We start from the raw sequence: 17,511 nt of genomic DNA on the forward strand, positions 1-17,511 counted from the left end.
AGAGTATATGGGATTTATGGTATTTGTCTAGCTCTATTTTATTTGGGGATAGCACCATCTCATTACATTCACAGATAAAACCTTTGACAAATGGTTCAAGACCCCTCTCCTTGGTCAAGGCTCCTCTGACTTCAGGTCACCATACCCTGTTGTTCTTAGAACCCTAACACACTCTCTCCTGTCACTATCTATGGTGTATTAATTTTGTTCATTAATTGTTTACTATATGTTTTCAGTACTTCTTTAGAGAGCATTATGGTAGATACACAGTAGTTTTATCAGGTGAGTACCATAGGTAATATTTATGATTTATTCACAGCACTAGATCTGAACATGGTAGTCAATCAATAAACATTTGTTTGATTGATTGAGGTCCCCAGATTAAGAATGCACATGGTTGAGAGGTATCAAAATGAATCTCCTAAAAGTACTTCCATTAAACCAAGAAGGTGAATTCAAGAGCAACTACAATGCTTCCCTAGAGCGTTTCAATTTCATAAGTGTAATCCACAAGCCCACCCTTGATCCCCCTCCATCCATAGTGTCAGGGGCTGCAACAAGCACATTCAGATTATGCAAGCTCCCTGTTGTTGGGGAGAAAGGAAAACTTTGACTCTTTAATGTCGTTTTGTGAAAAAGATCTTGATCCAGCAGGGAAGATGTTAAGAACCAATAAAAAGAATTTATTGTTGGTATTTTTACCTGCATCCTGTTTCTGGCTGTGCTGCCTTCTGAAAGGCCTTGGCACATATACTGCTTCTAAGTGCCAGTTTTCCCATCTGTAAAATAATCCCTGTCCTTGATTCTCAACTCACAGGGGTGTTTGGAAGCCTAGGGAGGTGATGTCTGTGCTGTGAGTGCAGGTTTCTGGACAAAAGGCATTGTATAAATACAGGATCTCATTTCTATTTATAGTGTACACAGCAGTTCAGAGGTGTTTAATGCCCTGTCCCCTTTCCTTGTATCTCTTCACCCCAAAGTCTCACCTCAGCTTATACCCAGAAGTTGAGCCGTTCTGATCTATCTGTAGTCAGATTAATTGAACAGGACTCTTTGAAATCTCAAGTAGTTTACGCAGCCTGCCTGTCTTTCAGGGCTCTTGCAAGCTCTTCTCTTTATTGAGAAAGGGAAAAAAGACATCAGTTGGGATGGGCAATTCCTTGGTTCCTTTATCAGGTCAGCTTTTTCCTGAAGGGTCTCCTTGCCCCTCAAGGCATCTCCTCATCTGAAACTCACTTCACACTGTGATGGCTGGATGCAGGGATGCTGTTGTTCTGTTGCCTTGGTAACAACTTCTGTTTGTTGATAACGAAGTTTACTGTGTGTTTGTCATTGTTTTCCCTCTGCCTCATGGTAAAAGAGGGGTGAATAAACTCTGTGGATTAGGTGAAACGAAGGGAGCCATCTGGTGAGTGACAGGGAGAGGAAAGAGGAAGAACAGAAAACCTCTAGAAAGGCCCCTGTTGGGTCTTTGGGTGCTACAGAGTAGTTACACATTTCACAAAAGCTATTAAAACCAGGAATTACTTTATCTAGAAGAACTTACAGGCAGATAAATAAGGACCTTGACACGACAGACCAATTCCTACGAGAATCATAAGAACAGGGGACTCCAGAGAAAGTGCCGAAAATCTCTTCAGGGTAGACTAGACAACCACATTTCATATGTTTTCCTAATCCTCAATGAACTGAGATGTTATGAATCCACTGACATTTACTAAGGGCCTGCTCAGAGCAAGGCTCTACGATTAACAGCACAATTTGGCAAAAACCTTCCTTAGTGTCCACATATCGCATGCATCCTTAAAGCACAAGTATATTCAAATGGTTTTACTTAACATTAGCTTAGTATATATCCTTATTTTTATTTTTCTTAATTTGGAAGATTTGGCATAGTTGCATCAACAAAGACAACTTCCAGACTTGTGATTTTGAGAAAGAGGAGCATTCTGTTCCATTTCAACTGCTAAGCTTTGAAACCTGCCTATGTAAGTTACTGTTAATTCTTTGTGTTGTCACCAAGTACAACTCTTACATTACAACAAGAGCAAGGTGGGTTGAGTGGGGATAATTCAGTTTGAATGTCAACTACAGGTATAAAAAATGTACATTTATAGCTTTTTCACCCTTTTATTTATGCATTTATCACATAATTATTGGATTCTGAGTATTTGTCTAGTGTACAAGACACTAGGGGAATAGTAGTGAAGAAAACAATAGAACATCTCTGCCTTTATAGATGCTGTAATCTCTTCCAGTCCCATAATCAATGTTGATGCTCACGTGTGTGCTTCTGGTATTAGCAGGAATTTGATGTAGGATATAGGGTTGCCACCCCCAAAGTTTACCATAAAATTACACAACTTCAGAGGAGAGTCTTCAGATACCATCTCCAACCTCGTATTTAAAGCAAAAATTTGTTTCAAGCATCCCTTGAGGTGCTTACCACCTTCCACCTATTCCTTCATCTCTCACTTCTTATCTAGCAGCGGCTCTACTTAAAGAACATTCCCCAAATCTTCTGCCCACATCTGTTATCTGTCTCGGTCTAATAGTCTCCTAGCTGGTCTCTCTGCTTCCATTCTTTTCCTCCTTCAAAATCCATTCTCTACACAGCTGACAGAGTGATCTTTTAAAAATGCAAATCAGATAATGTCTTCTCTTCTTAAAACCCTCTGAAGGTTCTCGGCTGCACTTAGATTAAAAATTTAACTTTCCACCCTCCCCATAAGCCCCTGACCTGCTTAGGTCTTCACCCACCTCTCTGACCTTGCTTGCCTGCCATCCCGGCACAGCGCTCATTACTACCTGGGGCATAATTGCATGACTGATTATTTCTGTGACTGCCCCCAACCACCACACACACACACACACACACACACACACACAGACACACACGAAAACACACACTAAAAACTAAGCTCCTTGGCAGCCATTGCTTTGTCTGATTTATTTCTACTTATTAAAAAAAATGTCTTGCAGAGTAGGACATTCATAATTATTTGTTAATATTTTTAAAATGTAGCATTTTTAATGCCTCTTTTAATGACAAGAACTATCTGTATTATAAGGTCCCCAATGTATTAAGAGTTTATTTAGTTTTTTTCATATATTGTGCAAAATTTTCTTCCTACTTACGTGAAATTAACCCATTTCCTATCTATGTAAGCTCTTTAAATGTTGCATGGAGCTTCTATGCCTTACTACATTTTTTGTTTTCCATGCAAAACACTAACAGTTGCTTTAACCATTTGACCTGTGGAGATTTTCAAATTCTTTTCTCTTTTGTTTCCTTTTCTCTTGAAAACTACCAGTTTGCCTAGTTTCCTCTTAAAATGTAGGGATTGGTTTAGTTATATATCACAGCTATCTAGGGAAGACAAGATGAGTCAATTAACAGGAAACATTTGGCTGGTGAAAAAGAAACTTGATCCGATGTTATAAAATGTCTATTGATCACTTATATGAAACTAGTTTAATGTCTGACCAATTAAACCTAAATGAAGTCTCTGCTCTGCCAAGCCAAGTACACCTTTTATTGGATTTTAAGCAACGAACTGATGTGCATATAGTGGAAGGAACTGCAACCAATCCTCTGTTCTTAACTGCTCTGAATACATGCTGGTGCTCAATAAATATGATATCAAAATAATTATAATAAAATTATGTGAAATCCAAGATGTGGTAATTAATGAAGAAGTATTTGAACTGTCAGTGGCATCTTGAGCCCTAAAGGGAAAAATAATAACCTGACAATATAAGTGAAATATGAGATCAACCAATTAATTAGCAGAATAATTTAATCTGATGCTCTGAAAGTAGGCCAATTAAAATTCACTGTTACTATTTAACATTGATTAAGCAAGGTGCTAGATCCTGAACACAGTTTGAAAATAGACCTATTCCTACCTTCAGGGAACTTAAAGCTAATTTAAGCAGCTGTATATGAAAGGACAAAGGAATAGGAAGTATGGTGTTGATTTGATTTACTTACTGGAGCTCCTTCCTCTGGGGAAGGAGCAGCGGAGGGCTGTCATCACCACTGCACTCTTCCAACCTTCTCTTCTGCTCATTCACACCAGTTCCATCCTCATCTGACCTACACGGGAGATAGCAGAGGTAAAGTTAGGACAGAGAAATTATTTAAAAAAACAAAAACAAAACAAGCTTTCCAGAAAATGTGAAATCTTCTACACTTGTGCTAGTTAGTGGAAAAGAGAAACCCAGATATAATTGGTGATTTGATAATTCATTAGGAATAATTTATCCGCTACTAATGAAACAACAATAACAATAAATACGAAAACAACTGAAACCATCTTGCCTTCCAGCTTACTTAAGGGAATGCATGTACCCACTCAAATTTAATGATGATACAAGAATAATTCATAAAGTAGCCCATTAACTACTCATTTAACTTTAATGAATTCTGATCTCTGAAATAAGTAATAATAGTCTAAATGCATTTATAATCCGCAAAATGTTCTTTAACTTATCATAAGCCTTCTCCTTGTGAAATACTTGAGTATTATGGTCTCCCCTCGAAGACCTCTGTTCACAGTGTTGTGAACAACATTTTGGTGTCATAACACTGCCCCTGAAAAGAGAATTCCCTATACCTTCCATCTTACTAGAAGGAAAACAGGAGAGGAACCTCCTTTTTTTTTCTTTACGGAACCGCGTGTATAGTGTTTGGACACTGAATTGCCTCTCTAGGAGTTCCAGTAGATTATGTTGAGGTATTTATCCTGTTCTTTTCTCCTCGGCAAGCATTTGCATTCCTATGGAAGATGTTGGGGATGACTAATTCTGGCTGTACACTAAACAAAGCTGTCTGTCTCAAAAGGGACTCACCCAAGATGTAGGACTGACAACCATCACACTTTCATTAGAGCATTCATCAATGTAATAGGCCAAAATGGATGCTAATTTGCCAAAATGTGTTGTAGGCTGTGCAAACACACTAAATTATTGTGCTTTAGGACAAAAGAGCTCTGGATTCATCTACTAAAGCTATTACCAACCCACAGAACAACATTTACCAACATCTATGTTCCACTTACCTGTTCATGACTCTGAGTCAAGAAGTACAAGTTTGCCTAAACCAATCGCACTGCCCATAGCTTGAGCAGATTTCTTGATATGTATTTCCATGAAAACAGAATGGTAACACTAATGAAAGCTATGAGTAATTGAGCTCTTACTAAAGTTTACTAAAGCTCCATGCATTATTTCATTAAATCCTCACAACTTACGAGGTAGACATTACCATTAATTCACATTTTATAGAGATAAAGAAATTGAAGCCTAAAAGTTAAGTAACATGGTAATTATCAGACAAAAATGCATAAGCCCAAGCCTGTCTGGTATGTTCTCCTTTCTGGGATCCTGTGTGATTTATTTTTCCTTGGGAATAATGTGCTAGGGTATAAAGGCCATAATCATTGCTTGAACATACATGTTTTTTGACAACATACATATCATTGCTCTGACTACACATCAGTATGCTTAGCCCTTGTGTCCACTGACTTAATCTCTCCTTAAATCTTTATATGCATTGTACAAGATTATTCTAACAATTTTACAACAAATTTCTGAACCTGAGGGGCTAACATCTCCATGGTGATCACTCTTTCTCCACTGTGTCCATGGTCACATTTGCACTATGTGATAACATCTAGTTATCTTATATTATTTTCCTCATCAGCCTAGTCTAAAATTAGCCATTTGAACCTCCACCTCTGCTCAGAAAGAAGAAATAGAGAAGAAAATCGAGGTTTTTTTTTTTTTTTTTTTGATAGTTGCTATGTATCACTTTGTCTTGAGACTTAAAAAAATAAAGTTTTAAATTGTAGCAGATTAAGAACTCTGGACCAAATCTATTTTTTCCTCCTCAGTTTTCTACTCTTCCTTGAAATTTATGGGGGTCTCCTATTTATTTAGTGTTGCAAAGTCTGGTTTAAAGTCTGGCTGTCCTATGTAACCTGTACAAAAGTCCTTCTCTACTTTAGTTCCCCAATCCAGTGACCAAGGGCCACACAGCTGTAGGAAAGCTTTTGTTTGATTTTTACCTGGCAGTCATGATTTTATATTTCTTCCCACTCAGAAGGGAAAGGTCTAGTGGACAAATGACATGGAACATCAAAGTAATTATCTGAGTGTTTGGGGCTAGTGAGCTCACAGTGTACCTAGATGACAGTGAGGAAGTGATTTTGCCTAACCTGACCCAGACCCCTTTCTCTAGAATGACCCTGGTTCCTTTGTCATTCTAACTGGGGGTGTTCTGAGGGCTGGGGAGATGACATGATCCATCAGAGTTATACAACGAGTTAGCCACAAGGCTGAGATCAGAAACCTGTTCTCCTAACTTCTGCCTCATCCACCTTTTTGGCCTTCTCACCATACTCTTTATCTGAGCTAAATTCAAGAAATCCAGACTGTGAAAAATAATGACTCTGATGCTATCTTTCCCTCAACTGAACCTAAGAGAAAAGTCCTCAATGATCAAACATACCAGGCACACCCTTACCACCATGTAGGTAGCCAGATAACCAGGGAATGCTGCTGGGTCACAGGAAGGGTGAAGGTGAGTCATCATTCTGATTGACAAACAGACACTCCTCCCTGGTCTGTTGAGTTTTATAGACAGAGTGAAGCAGAGCACCAAGGTAATTACTTCAATTATGCAAATCAATGACCCAAATAGGAACTTCCTTTTGTACAGAGTCCCAGCATTCACAAGCCTGGTCAGCTGCTCAAATGACCAAATTTTACCTGGTTTCATTAACATGTAATCCTTAAAATGCATGTTCGCCCAACTAATGTAATAGCTTGGTCTCTGCAAATGGAATTCTTCCCAAATGTGTAAGCGGCTCTTAGTAGTTTAAAAAGTTTTAAAGGCACAGTAAGTACTTTATACATAGTCTGTTGACCGTTAATAGTTCTACAAAATGGAAGTCAGCAGAGAGGACCATTCAAGCGCAGATGGCACAATTAATGACTGCCAACCTGACTCTCCCTTCTGCAGGATTGCTGCCCCTTTGCCAACCCCACTGTGGTTTGAGGAAGCTGACATATATTCTTGATTCTTTGGTGCAGTATTAGGAAAGGGAGATATTCCAAGCCACATCTTTATATCCAGAACAATGCATGAGGTTGAGATACTGCCTGATTATTAAAACAAAATTGAAGCTGGCCTTATATTTGCTCCTCAAATCGATAATTGGGTTCTGACTTTATTTTTGCCTCCTCACTTAGTTTCTTGTAGTATTCACCCACCTACCCCAATGGCTTCTTCTTTTCCTAAATGCAATTTCATGATGAAAATTTGAAAATAATGTGAGAGCAGTTGATTGTCAGGGAAGGCAGCTGCCACTGCCTCTTTCTTCTTAGAGATATGTCAATAAAACACTATTGAACGTTTTTGTTTTAAATAGCCAGATTGAAAGATGCATATGTAAGGAAATTGATATGTCAGATATGTAATATACAATTATTATACCATGTTTTTAATCAAATGTATATAGTTTAAATTTATATATATTGTATTTATAATGCATATTATCTTTAAATATACAGTACAGTATGAGGAAAACCCAACAATATATTTTAGAAAATTAAATGCTCACTTTAAAAAAGCCTATCATTTTTGTACCTATGGGATACTTCAGAAAGTTAATTTTCTCTACAAACTGCAGTAATTGTAACAAGAATATCCTAATATGACTCAGATGCTCATGAACAACTTCCATATATTGAAAACTGGTTCTGAAATAGGATTTTAGGCTGTCATTTTCATAAATGAGATTACATTTTGTGCACATAGTTCTGTTTTTAATAATTTTTAAATATGAAATTAATATAAAAACTCCACTGAAATTTTTTTAAGGTCAAAGGCACTGCTTCTCTTCATCTGATTGCTTCACTCCATAAAATCTTCCGAACACTTCATCTAGGCATTGCATCTTCCAGCAGCCATATTACTGTTACTCTGTTAATGTATTTTATGAAGACAACAATACTAAGTATATAGATTTGCTATAGGCTGGAAGTTGCCATCTAGGAACAACTAATTGAACGGCAAGTCATATCTTGTTTCTGAAAACATCGTAAATGCTATTAAAGCATTATTTCTGAGTTTGTCTGTGAGGGTGTTTCTGGAAGAGACTGGCATTTGAATCAATGAACTGAGTAAGAAAGATCCACCCTTACCCAACCTGGCAGGCACCATCCAATTAGCCCAGACAGAACAGAAAGGCAGAGAAGAGATGAATTATCTCTTTCTCTTCTGGCACTAAGACACCCTTCTTCTTCTATCTTTGGACATCAGAACTCCAGGTTCTATGGCCTTTGGACTCTGCAATTTATACGAGCAGCGCCCCCAGTTCTCATGCTTTCAGCTTCAGCCTGAGAGTGACACTGTCTTCTCATCTGGTTCTCAGGCCTTCGGACATGGACTGAGCCATCCTGCTGGCTTCCCTGGGTCTCCAGCTTGCAGTTGGCCTTGTGAGACTTCTCAGCCTCCATAATCCTGTACGTTATTTCCCCTAATAACTAACTAACTTCCTTCCTTCTCCCCTTCCTTTCCTTCCTTCTTATCTTTCTCTTCCTCCTTCTCCTTCTTCCCTTCCTTCTTACCTTTTCTTCCCTTCCTTCCTTTCTTCCTTCCTTCCTCCTTTTCTCCCTTTCTCTCTTCCCTCCTTCCCACCTTCCTCCTTTATCTTTCTCTCCCTCCCTCCCCCACTCTCTTCCTCTCTCTTTTTTTCTTTCTTTCTTTCTCTTTCTTTCCTTTTCTTTCTATTGATTCTGTTTCACTGGAGAACCTTGACTAATACAGAGCCCTTGGAATAATTTTATTTTCTTCCTGCCTCCCAGATTGCCCTTTCTCAGCATGATATTTTACTTCTACCCACATGAAATTAGATGTTGCCTTCAAGAGTCTGTCTATGTCTCCTTCTTTTCTTTTTCCTTATGTTCTTCCTTAGTAATCTTAAGCTCACTTAAGGCTATTTGCTATTGTCTTATGTAGAGCTTTATCCTTCTCAATCTTCAGGGCCAAACTTTCTCTAAATTCTTTTTTTTTTATTTCCATGATGGGCATCTTCATGCATACCAAACTAAGCGTATCAGTTATTCCAAAAAAGTTTGCCACTGTTCTATGTTCCTTATTCAGGTTACTATCAGAAGATTTCTCACACATTTAGATTTAAAACTTTTGAGTCATCCTTAACTTTTCCCCCTCGGCCTGGCACATCTAATCATTTGATGGTCTCTTAGCTAACTCCATGTTTTCTTTCACTCCCTTCTTATCCACCCAACTAAACATTCATTCTCTTCTCACCTAGATTATTAAATTGGTCTCCTAACCATCCTCTCTGCCTTCATTCCCACCAACGTAGACGACACACTTAAATTGCAAAATACCCATTTCTGATCATATCTCTCACTGACTAAGGTTGTTAAGGACACACATAATCTAACAACTAAGGATTACAATGCTCAGGTTATATTTGAAGCCTCTCCTACTTACCTTTCCAATATCAAATCAAATACCCACTTTTATTTACCCTTTACCCCATTAAGCAGACTCATTTGCTGCTTCCCCTGGACATCTAGAATTTTTCTGTCTCTTTTTTGATTAGAAAGCCCTTGTTGTGCACAATGAAACAGGACCCCTCCTTTAGGATCCAACCGGAAGTCAGCTGCCTTCACACAGCCTCCCCTTGTGTTGTGCTTTTCTGTCATTTGTCTTGTTCCCTCCCCACCCTCATGTATTACTGAAAGGTAATTCTCTCTCTTCTGAATTTACACTTAATTTTTTAATTAACCAACTTCTCTGTGTTTTTCCATTTGTAATCCCATGACATTTTACCCATAGCTCTTAGGGCAATTATGCACTTTGCATTGATTCTGGAGATGTTCCTCCATAAATATCTGGTGGATGAATGAGTGCAGCCTTTATAGATTTTTTTTTCCTCTAACAAGTGTGATTTCACAGACTCTAAGTCAATTGAAAAAATATTATACGTGAAGTGAATTTATGTATGCTTGCAACAAGTTATTTTAAAGGATAATTTGAAAGGGTGCTTATTTCTGGTGTGGGATTGCAATTCTTATTATAACTATAAAAAGAAAAAATAAGCTAGTGATGGGATGGTTTTGTGATATTCTCTTACAGAATATTTTAGTCAAAATTTTGTATAATAAGGCAGAGAGTGAGCTCAGCACAATTAATAGCAACAGCATCAATAATTTAATAAGCGCTATTCACCGAGAAACAAATATGTGCCAGAAACTGTTCCATGTAATATGTACATATTATTTCTATTTTTACATTTTACAGATTTGCAAATTGAGGCTTAAAGGGATTAACTTTAATTCTCTAACTACTCAAGCTTAACATTTAAAATCCATACTTAAGTCTTATTTTTCTGGATCAGAATCTACTCACCATATTACTCCAGGAACTTCCCTTTTCTCTTGTAAATTCTGTTCCATTTTTGGCCAAACCATGGTTTGCCTCTGCTGCATTCGTGTGAAGTCATTTTTTTCCAGACATTGTGGTGGTAGTTCCCAGATGTCTGAAAAGATGAAGTTATCAGTGCACGAGCAGCCAGGGCTTTTCTTCATGTTGATTCACCTTAGGACACAGCCCAACGATGCCTGCAACTGAAAGTCATGTGCATTAGCACAGCTCTGCCTCAACCACGAGCCCAGGACACAGAGCTGTGCACCAAGCATGATTCTTTCTGTTAATATTAATTGGCATAATTTAGCTTAACATATTAAATCTTAGAAGTGTAGTAATCGTCAAACAAAAACATCTACACTGACCTATTAGAATGGAAACTTCCATCAGAAGAGCCACTCTTTGGAGCTTTGCAAGTTCACTGTTATATAAGCTTACTTGAGCGAGTTCCCTATGGGCAATGTAGTAAGAATAAAGAACTTGGGGTTCAAATCATGACTCTACTGCTTAGAATCGTGGCTTCTAGGTGTCTGTTTCCCTGTTTCTGTAATAGGTGGGAAGAGGGGTAAGGAAGGAGATAACATCTACTTTTAAAAATGGTATGAGGACTGTAGGAGACATATGGACCTGGTATAGACGAAATGCCCCCAAAATGGTAGTTATTACTGTCCTCTGCCTTCCTCTTATAAGGACACCACTCACTTAGGACCTGCTCATTTAACTCAGAATGATGTCATCTTGACATCTTTAACCTAATTACCTTGGCAAAGGCTCTTTTTCCAAATAAACTAGTACTCACAGATTAGGATTAGGGTGTGAACATGTTTGTGGGAATGTAAACAACTCAACTCACTACAGGTCCTGAAGGATTAAGTTTTTTGTTGATTTTTTGAGGGCAAGTGGAATACATGTGTGGTACACAGGATGCTGCGTGGGATAATGCAGTGATGTTATTGACTACCAGGGGGCAGCATACGAGGCCAAAACAGATTCTGAGAGTGGGGAGTAAGGCTGAGGAACCCAGAGAAACAAGCTGGAACAATAGGAGATGCAGGAGGCCTGGGTTTGGGGAGACCTAGGCTCTAGGTGTGGTCTTTGCCCCAATTCACAGTGTAACAGAGGGCAAGACGTCTCTATGGGCCTGTTTCCCCATATGCAAAATGAGAAAGATTGGACTGGAGCAGGGATTTTAAACTGACTGCTTGCAGGCTGAATGCAACATGCCTGTGTATATCAATTGTATCATCTAAAAATCTGAATATTTTTAAGTTGGCAGCCATCATATAAAAATTAGTATAGCTTCTTTCAAAAATCATATGTAACAGGCACTGGACACGCAGTCTCCGATGCTGATGATGCGTTGTAGGAGGGTGACCCTACCATTCAGCTTGGCACGGACCCCCTTGCGTACTCCCTAGCCCACCACACCCCACTGTCTTCTGACATTGTGGTTGACTGCCAGTGCCTTTTGTCATCCTCTCACACTGCAGATTCCCTGATGGTCAAGACATATTTTTCTGTATCCAGGTTTCTATCAATAGTGAGATCCAGGTGGATGATTTTTCCTATACCTAGTTGGGTTCACTCAACTTACATAACCTGCATGAGGCCTCTAGAGCTTTGCCTTTGTGACCCCAAGTCAGAAGACTGAGACCACTGCTCCTCTCTAGGATGCCAATGACCTCAGTGCCAGAAGGGAAGGTCGGGGGGTGGTGCTAGAGACTAGCTTGATCTATGTCTGCAAATAACTCTCCATGTGCCCACCCAGGTATGTGAATCCACCAGGCGTGTGAATCTACGTGTCTTAGGACTACTTCACAATTCCTAGGACAATGTTCCGGCAACTCTTACGGCTCCTTTCCCCAATTTTCTCCGTTCTCAGACTTCTTTCCCTCATCTCTCTGTACACATCCATGGGACGCCTGCTACAGGATCTTTTACCCTTCAGCTCCTGCCATTGAGTCCCCATCCTGTGGTTTGTTTTCATTTTTTTTTTGGTAGCAGTTCCTCCTTCATCCTAGACTTTCCTGCTCTCTCCTGCATGATTCATGACTTAGTTCTGCAGAGCATTTTTAGAGCCTTGTTTGCAACGGAAGAGAACTAGGGAAACTAAGCAGCATATTGTCTTCAATCTGGTCCCTCTCATAAGGGATCTAAGCTAATTCTTACGATTATAATCCTGCAGTAATGGACCATCTGAGAAGATGGTCTCTGTCTCAGTGGGAGCCTCCTATGACTTAGGAAAGAGTCATGTCCTCAGGTGTTGCCAGGGCTGAGCTTGCCTGCCCACTCTTCGCAGAAGCTGCCCACACCCAGTCCCCTGATCTCAAGGTCTCATTGTTACTTGTGCTTACTCAGAGTCCCTGTCTGACACAGAAGAGTGATGCCATCTCGTCTCCCCACCTTCCCAACAATTTTTAAACCTCTAGGTGCTGCTACCAGCTTGCCTGGAAGGTGGGGTTCTAATGATGACAATTAGCTAAATATGCAAAAAAAGAGAGGGGCAAGGTCTCTGCTAAGCAGGAGCCGCCCTGCTTTTATTTTTATTTCTGTTTGTGTGTGTGTGTGTGTTTCTAAACTTCCCAACAGCTATTAAGCTAAGAAAGTTTTAAATATACATAAAAACTACAGAAAGGCTTTCTCTCTTTTGAATCTTTAGCTCTGTGCAGTTCAAGTCAACAAACAGCTAGTGGTGTCTCCTTGGTGCCTTGGCTATGCTTGTGTTCAGTTTTGAGGCAACAAAATGTGGAGATAATGCTAGCTTTATAGTAAGGGAACACTTGATCAGCAGGGAAACAAGCACAGCTCGAAAAGGCAGAGCGGAAGGAACAGTTTGGTACGTACAGAGGAAGGTGGATTGAGAGGCAGGAAAGGATGATTGAGGCAGAAAATGATGTTCTTGCTGGTTCATTTTGGAGATGATGACAATCCCAAGGCTTCTGCAGGCTCCAAGGACAGGAAATACTTCTTAAAGATCCACATGGTTCCATCAACAATGTGTGCGCATTTCGAATTACGTCCTATTATACCTCCCATTTTTCTCCATTCTGCGTGTGAATGGAGGGTGCCGCTGTTAACCCAGTGGCTCAAGCTGGAGGTACAGATTGCTCCTAATCCCCACTGCCTTCTTCTCTCCTTTGCCTTTTTTAGTCACTGGATCAGTCGCTTCTGCTTTCTCAGTGTTGACTCCATGCCCACTTCTCCCCCTCCCCTGCCCTTCCAGGTCTATTGCAGGGCTTTCCTAACTCATTTCAGCCTCTAGTCTCTTCCTGTCCCATTTCTCCTTTATTCTACCACAACTGCCAATTGGATCATGTTACTAATAGGCTTGAAATATTAAAAACAAATCTTCCAAGGCTCCTATGAAACAAAATTCCCAATCCCTAGCTGGCATGCAGCCCTGATATTTTCGTGTCATCTCTTCTCCCCTTTGATCTATACACAAAACGACCTGCACACTAGATTCTGCAGCTCCTTGCTGATGCCATACTGTTTCCACATCAGCGCCTTCACACCCCCGTGCCCTTTCCCAGACTGCCCCTTACTTCACTCCTGCACCTGCAAGCTCTGTTTGTGCCAGGAAAGCTCAACTTGTCCTGAAAGTACCGGCTTACTGTGACATCTTCCCTAGGTTGCTCTCTACCTGGCTCAATGCAAAGCACACCCCTCCCCTTCCCACATCACTCTCCGAAGACTTCATGGACCTCTGCTGGCCCTTTATCACCTGTACTCCCATCATTTGCATGCAGGTCTGATCCTACCACCAACAAGGGAATTGAAGAAAGGGTCCAGATCTCATTTATTTTCTTCTCTCTAGCCCTTAGCAGAATGTCTAGAGCATATTAGATTTTCATTAAATACACTCATTCACTGAACAAATATTTCTACATCATCTATTCTGTATCAGGCAGTATTTAAGGCCCTAGAGATGTAGCAGTGAAACACCATGGGGGACAATTATCTGCCCTCATGGAGCATACATGGTGGTATGGGAGCCAGAGAGTAAACCAGATAAATAGTAAAATCATACTATGTTACCCAGTGATGAGAAAACCCAAGCTCACCTAGAGGAGGGATGTGAAGAAATACGTGCTGAGTAAATGAGCTGTTCCTTCTCCTGGGGAATTTTATAAAATTTCAGGACAAGGGAATGGAGGGATACACTTGAGATGAATAAATTTGAGAGAAGCAAGAGACGTAGATAGTACTAATTAATGTTTGAAAAATCTGGTATTGACCCTCCAGTGAGAGGGATTCAGAAGAACCTATGGTCTGTGAGCAATAGAGTGAGCAAATGTTTATCTATAATAAATGATTTTGCAAACTGCCTGCAATACCAAAATCTTGCAGCTTCTACCTGAATATTAGCATCTAGATCTGTGCATTTCTTTCCCTCGACGAGACTGAAGGCTTTTTTTTTTTCCTGTGTTCCTCCCTCACATGAACACCTGGGTCCTCCTCATTGCAGATACCTCGCCCTGCCTCCTGCCCTCCCCAGTAATCTGTGGTAAAGGTGGAAAGGTGATTCAGGCAACCTGGCCACTGTCATGATTCCTCCTAGCACCACACACACACACACTCTGTCACACACACAACACTCACACCCACACAATGCACACACAGTCATTCACTCACACTACACTCACACAATACACACACTAACTCACTCAAACAACACTCACACAACACACAACACTCACACATACTCATTCCCTCACAACACACACACAGCACATACCCAACTCCCACACATTCACACACAACACTCACACACACTCACATAGCACACACAATGTACACACACTTATTCACTCACACAACACTCACAGCACACACACAACACTCACACTCACTCACACAACACCCAGACACACACTCACATGCCACTCACGTACACATTGACTTTCACACACACCCTTATACACACAACACACTCACACTTCCTTACACACTCTCCTACATGCATGCTCACTTGTTCACACACATACACACACACAGACACACCCTTTCACAAACACACTAAAATCCCAGCAGCAGAGGCTCCACTCTCCTTTCTTACTTTTCATCAGCCCCTGAAGACGTTCGCTTAGGCTGCCACAGCACAGAGTCCCAGCTGCCGCTGTTTCTCCCCCCCAGGCAGTTTGGAATGGGGTAACTTAAGGCCTGTTGCTGGGTCACAGGTCAGTTTTAAGGAAGTAACCTCCAGGCTGTTTCTGCTTACATTGCTGTCCAAGAACTCTAGGTTTCCTCATTCCAGTGTCTGTGGGGGTGACTGCTAGGGGCTGAATTGTGTTTCCCCTGCCTGCCTCAAACAAACAAACAAACAAAAAAGTCAGACACTGAAGTCCTAACCGTCTACCAAAGAATGTTACTGTATTTGGAGACACGGTCTGTAAAGTGGTGATTAAGGTAAAATGAAGTCATATGGATGAGCCCCAGTCCAGTATTGCTGGGGTCCTTATAAAAAGAGGAGATTAAGATATAAACAACACACAGACAGAGGGCCGACCGATGAGGACGCAGGAAGAGGGCAGCCCTGTGCAAGCCAAGGAGAGACCTTACCAGACACCAACCCTTCTGGCACCTTGATCTTGGACTTCCAGCCTTCAGAATGGTGAGAAGATAAATTTCTGTTGTTTCCATACTTTGTTAATGAGGCTAATACAGCTGACCACCACAGTAACTTTTTCCTTTCTCATCTGCAGCCACCTGCCCTTAGTGCACTGACCTCCTCTTTCACAGTGGATGTGAGAGGCAGCCTGGATGCAGCCTCCTTCCCAGGAAAACAAATCTTACATTATAAAACTCCCACGACTTGTGATGGGTGGGGCAGCTCTCCAGCGCGACCCCATGAGGGCTTTGGAGTAAGCCTCTGGTCTCTGACACAGGTGTGGCTCTATTCTCCTTGAGTAGAACACCCATTTCCAGATCCCCCTTCATGTCCTCACCCTGCCCAGCAGGGAGGAAGCAGCCCTCCAGGAGGGCAAGAACTTCTTTGATCTGACCATGTGGCCCTGCCTGGTATTATCCAAAGAAACTCGCTTCATTAGACATGTTATTGACCAGTCAAGGAAGAAATTAAATTACTCCAAATCAGAAACTGAATTAATTAAAACAATTATTACTCTCACCTGTAGGACCAAAATGGGGTTGTTAAGATTGTGTTTTCCCCGCCTCTAAGAGAAAAATCTTCTTTGCTTTCCATTTTGAGACTCAATAAGTAGAAAAATAGCAGCACGCTTCTGAAAAGGGCTAGAAAATGAAAAAAGAATGATAATTCATTATTCAGTAATCAACTCCAACTGCAAAAGCAGTAGATTCTGCTGAGAACATAGGGCTGTGGAGAAAGACAAACCCAGACCCTGCCCAGCTCGCACCCTCTGGGGCAAATTCTTTCCACAGAGACCTTATTAAGAGGAGAAAGATGGGGAACCAGCATGGGGTACCACAATTTGCAGCCTCTCTACCTTTGTACAGCACATTAACATGCAGAGTCATTGTTCTGTGGGCCTTGCACCCCTCCTTTCCAAACCCCACCCTCAGATTAAGACGTATTGTATAATCATCTGCCTTAAGGTTCCAGAACGCATCCCTCTCCACTGGGGTGTCTGAATAGAGATGCAGATAAAGTCTCTGCAAGAGAACAAACCTGTGGAGCAGCTTCTATTTGTCAGTCAGTCCTTGCTCTGTGCTTTCGTGGTAGGCAGAATTCTAAGATGGTCTGCAAGATTCCCACTTCCTGGGGCTCACACACCTTCTCCCAATTATCCAGGCAAATACTAATCTAGGTGCTGCCATGAAGGAATTTTGCAAATGTAATCACCTGCCAAATGAGTTGACTTTAAGGAGAATATCCTGGCTGAGCCTGACCTAATCAGGTGAGCCCTTAAATGAGAGTGGGTTCTTCCTGAAGTGTGAGAGGGATTTGACTCCAGGGACATTCTCCATTGCTGGCTTTGGAGATGGAAGATCCATTGGATGAGAGATATGGGTGACTTCTAGGGACTGATAGCAGCCCCAGCTGTAGCTGACAAGGAAACAGA

General features: G+C 40.9%; 1 protein-coding gene across 1 annotated transcript; it reads right to left on the reverse strand.

Moving 5' to 3' along the window:
* Positions 1 to 1,084: 1,084 nt before the first annotated feature.
* On the reverse strand, positions 1,085 to 15,593 carry LOC105740592. The gene is made up of 4 exons (XM_012511078.1): positions 15,528 to 15,593; positions 10,451 to 10,668; positions 3,995 to 4,099; positions 1,085 to 1,375 (listed from the first exon to the last, which is right to left on the reverse strand). The coding sequence occupies exons 2-4, from the start codon at positions 10,627 to 10,629 to the stop codon at positions 1,330 to 1,332; spliced, it is 330 nt and encodes a 109-aa protein (XP_012366532.1). The 5' UTR covers positions 10,630 to 10,668; positions 15,528 to 15,593; the 3' UTR covers positions 1,085 to 1,329.
* Between the last annotated feature and the right edge of the window lie 1,918 nt (positions 15,594 to 17,511).

Source organism: Nomascus leucogenys, chromosome 12 (assembly GCF_006542625.1).
Source record: "Nomascus leucogenys isolate Asia chromosome 12, Asia_NLE_v1, whole genome shotgun sequence".
Classification (NCBI taxonomy): domain Eukaryota; kingdom Metazoa; phylum Chordata; class Mammalia; order Primates; family Hylobatidae; genus Nomascus; species Nomascus leucogenys.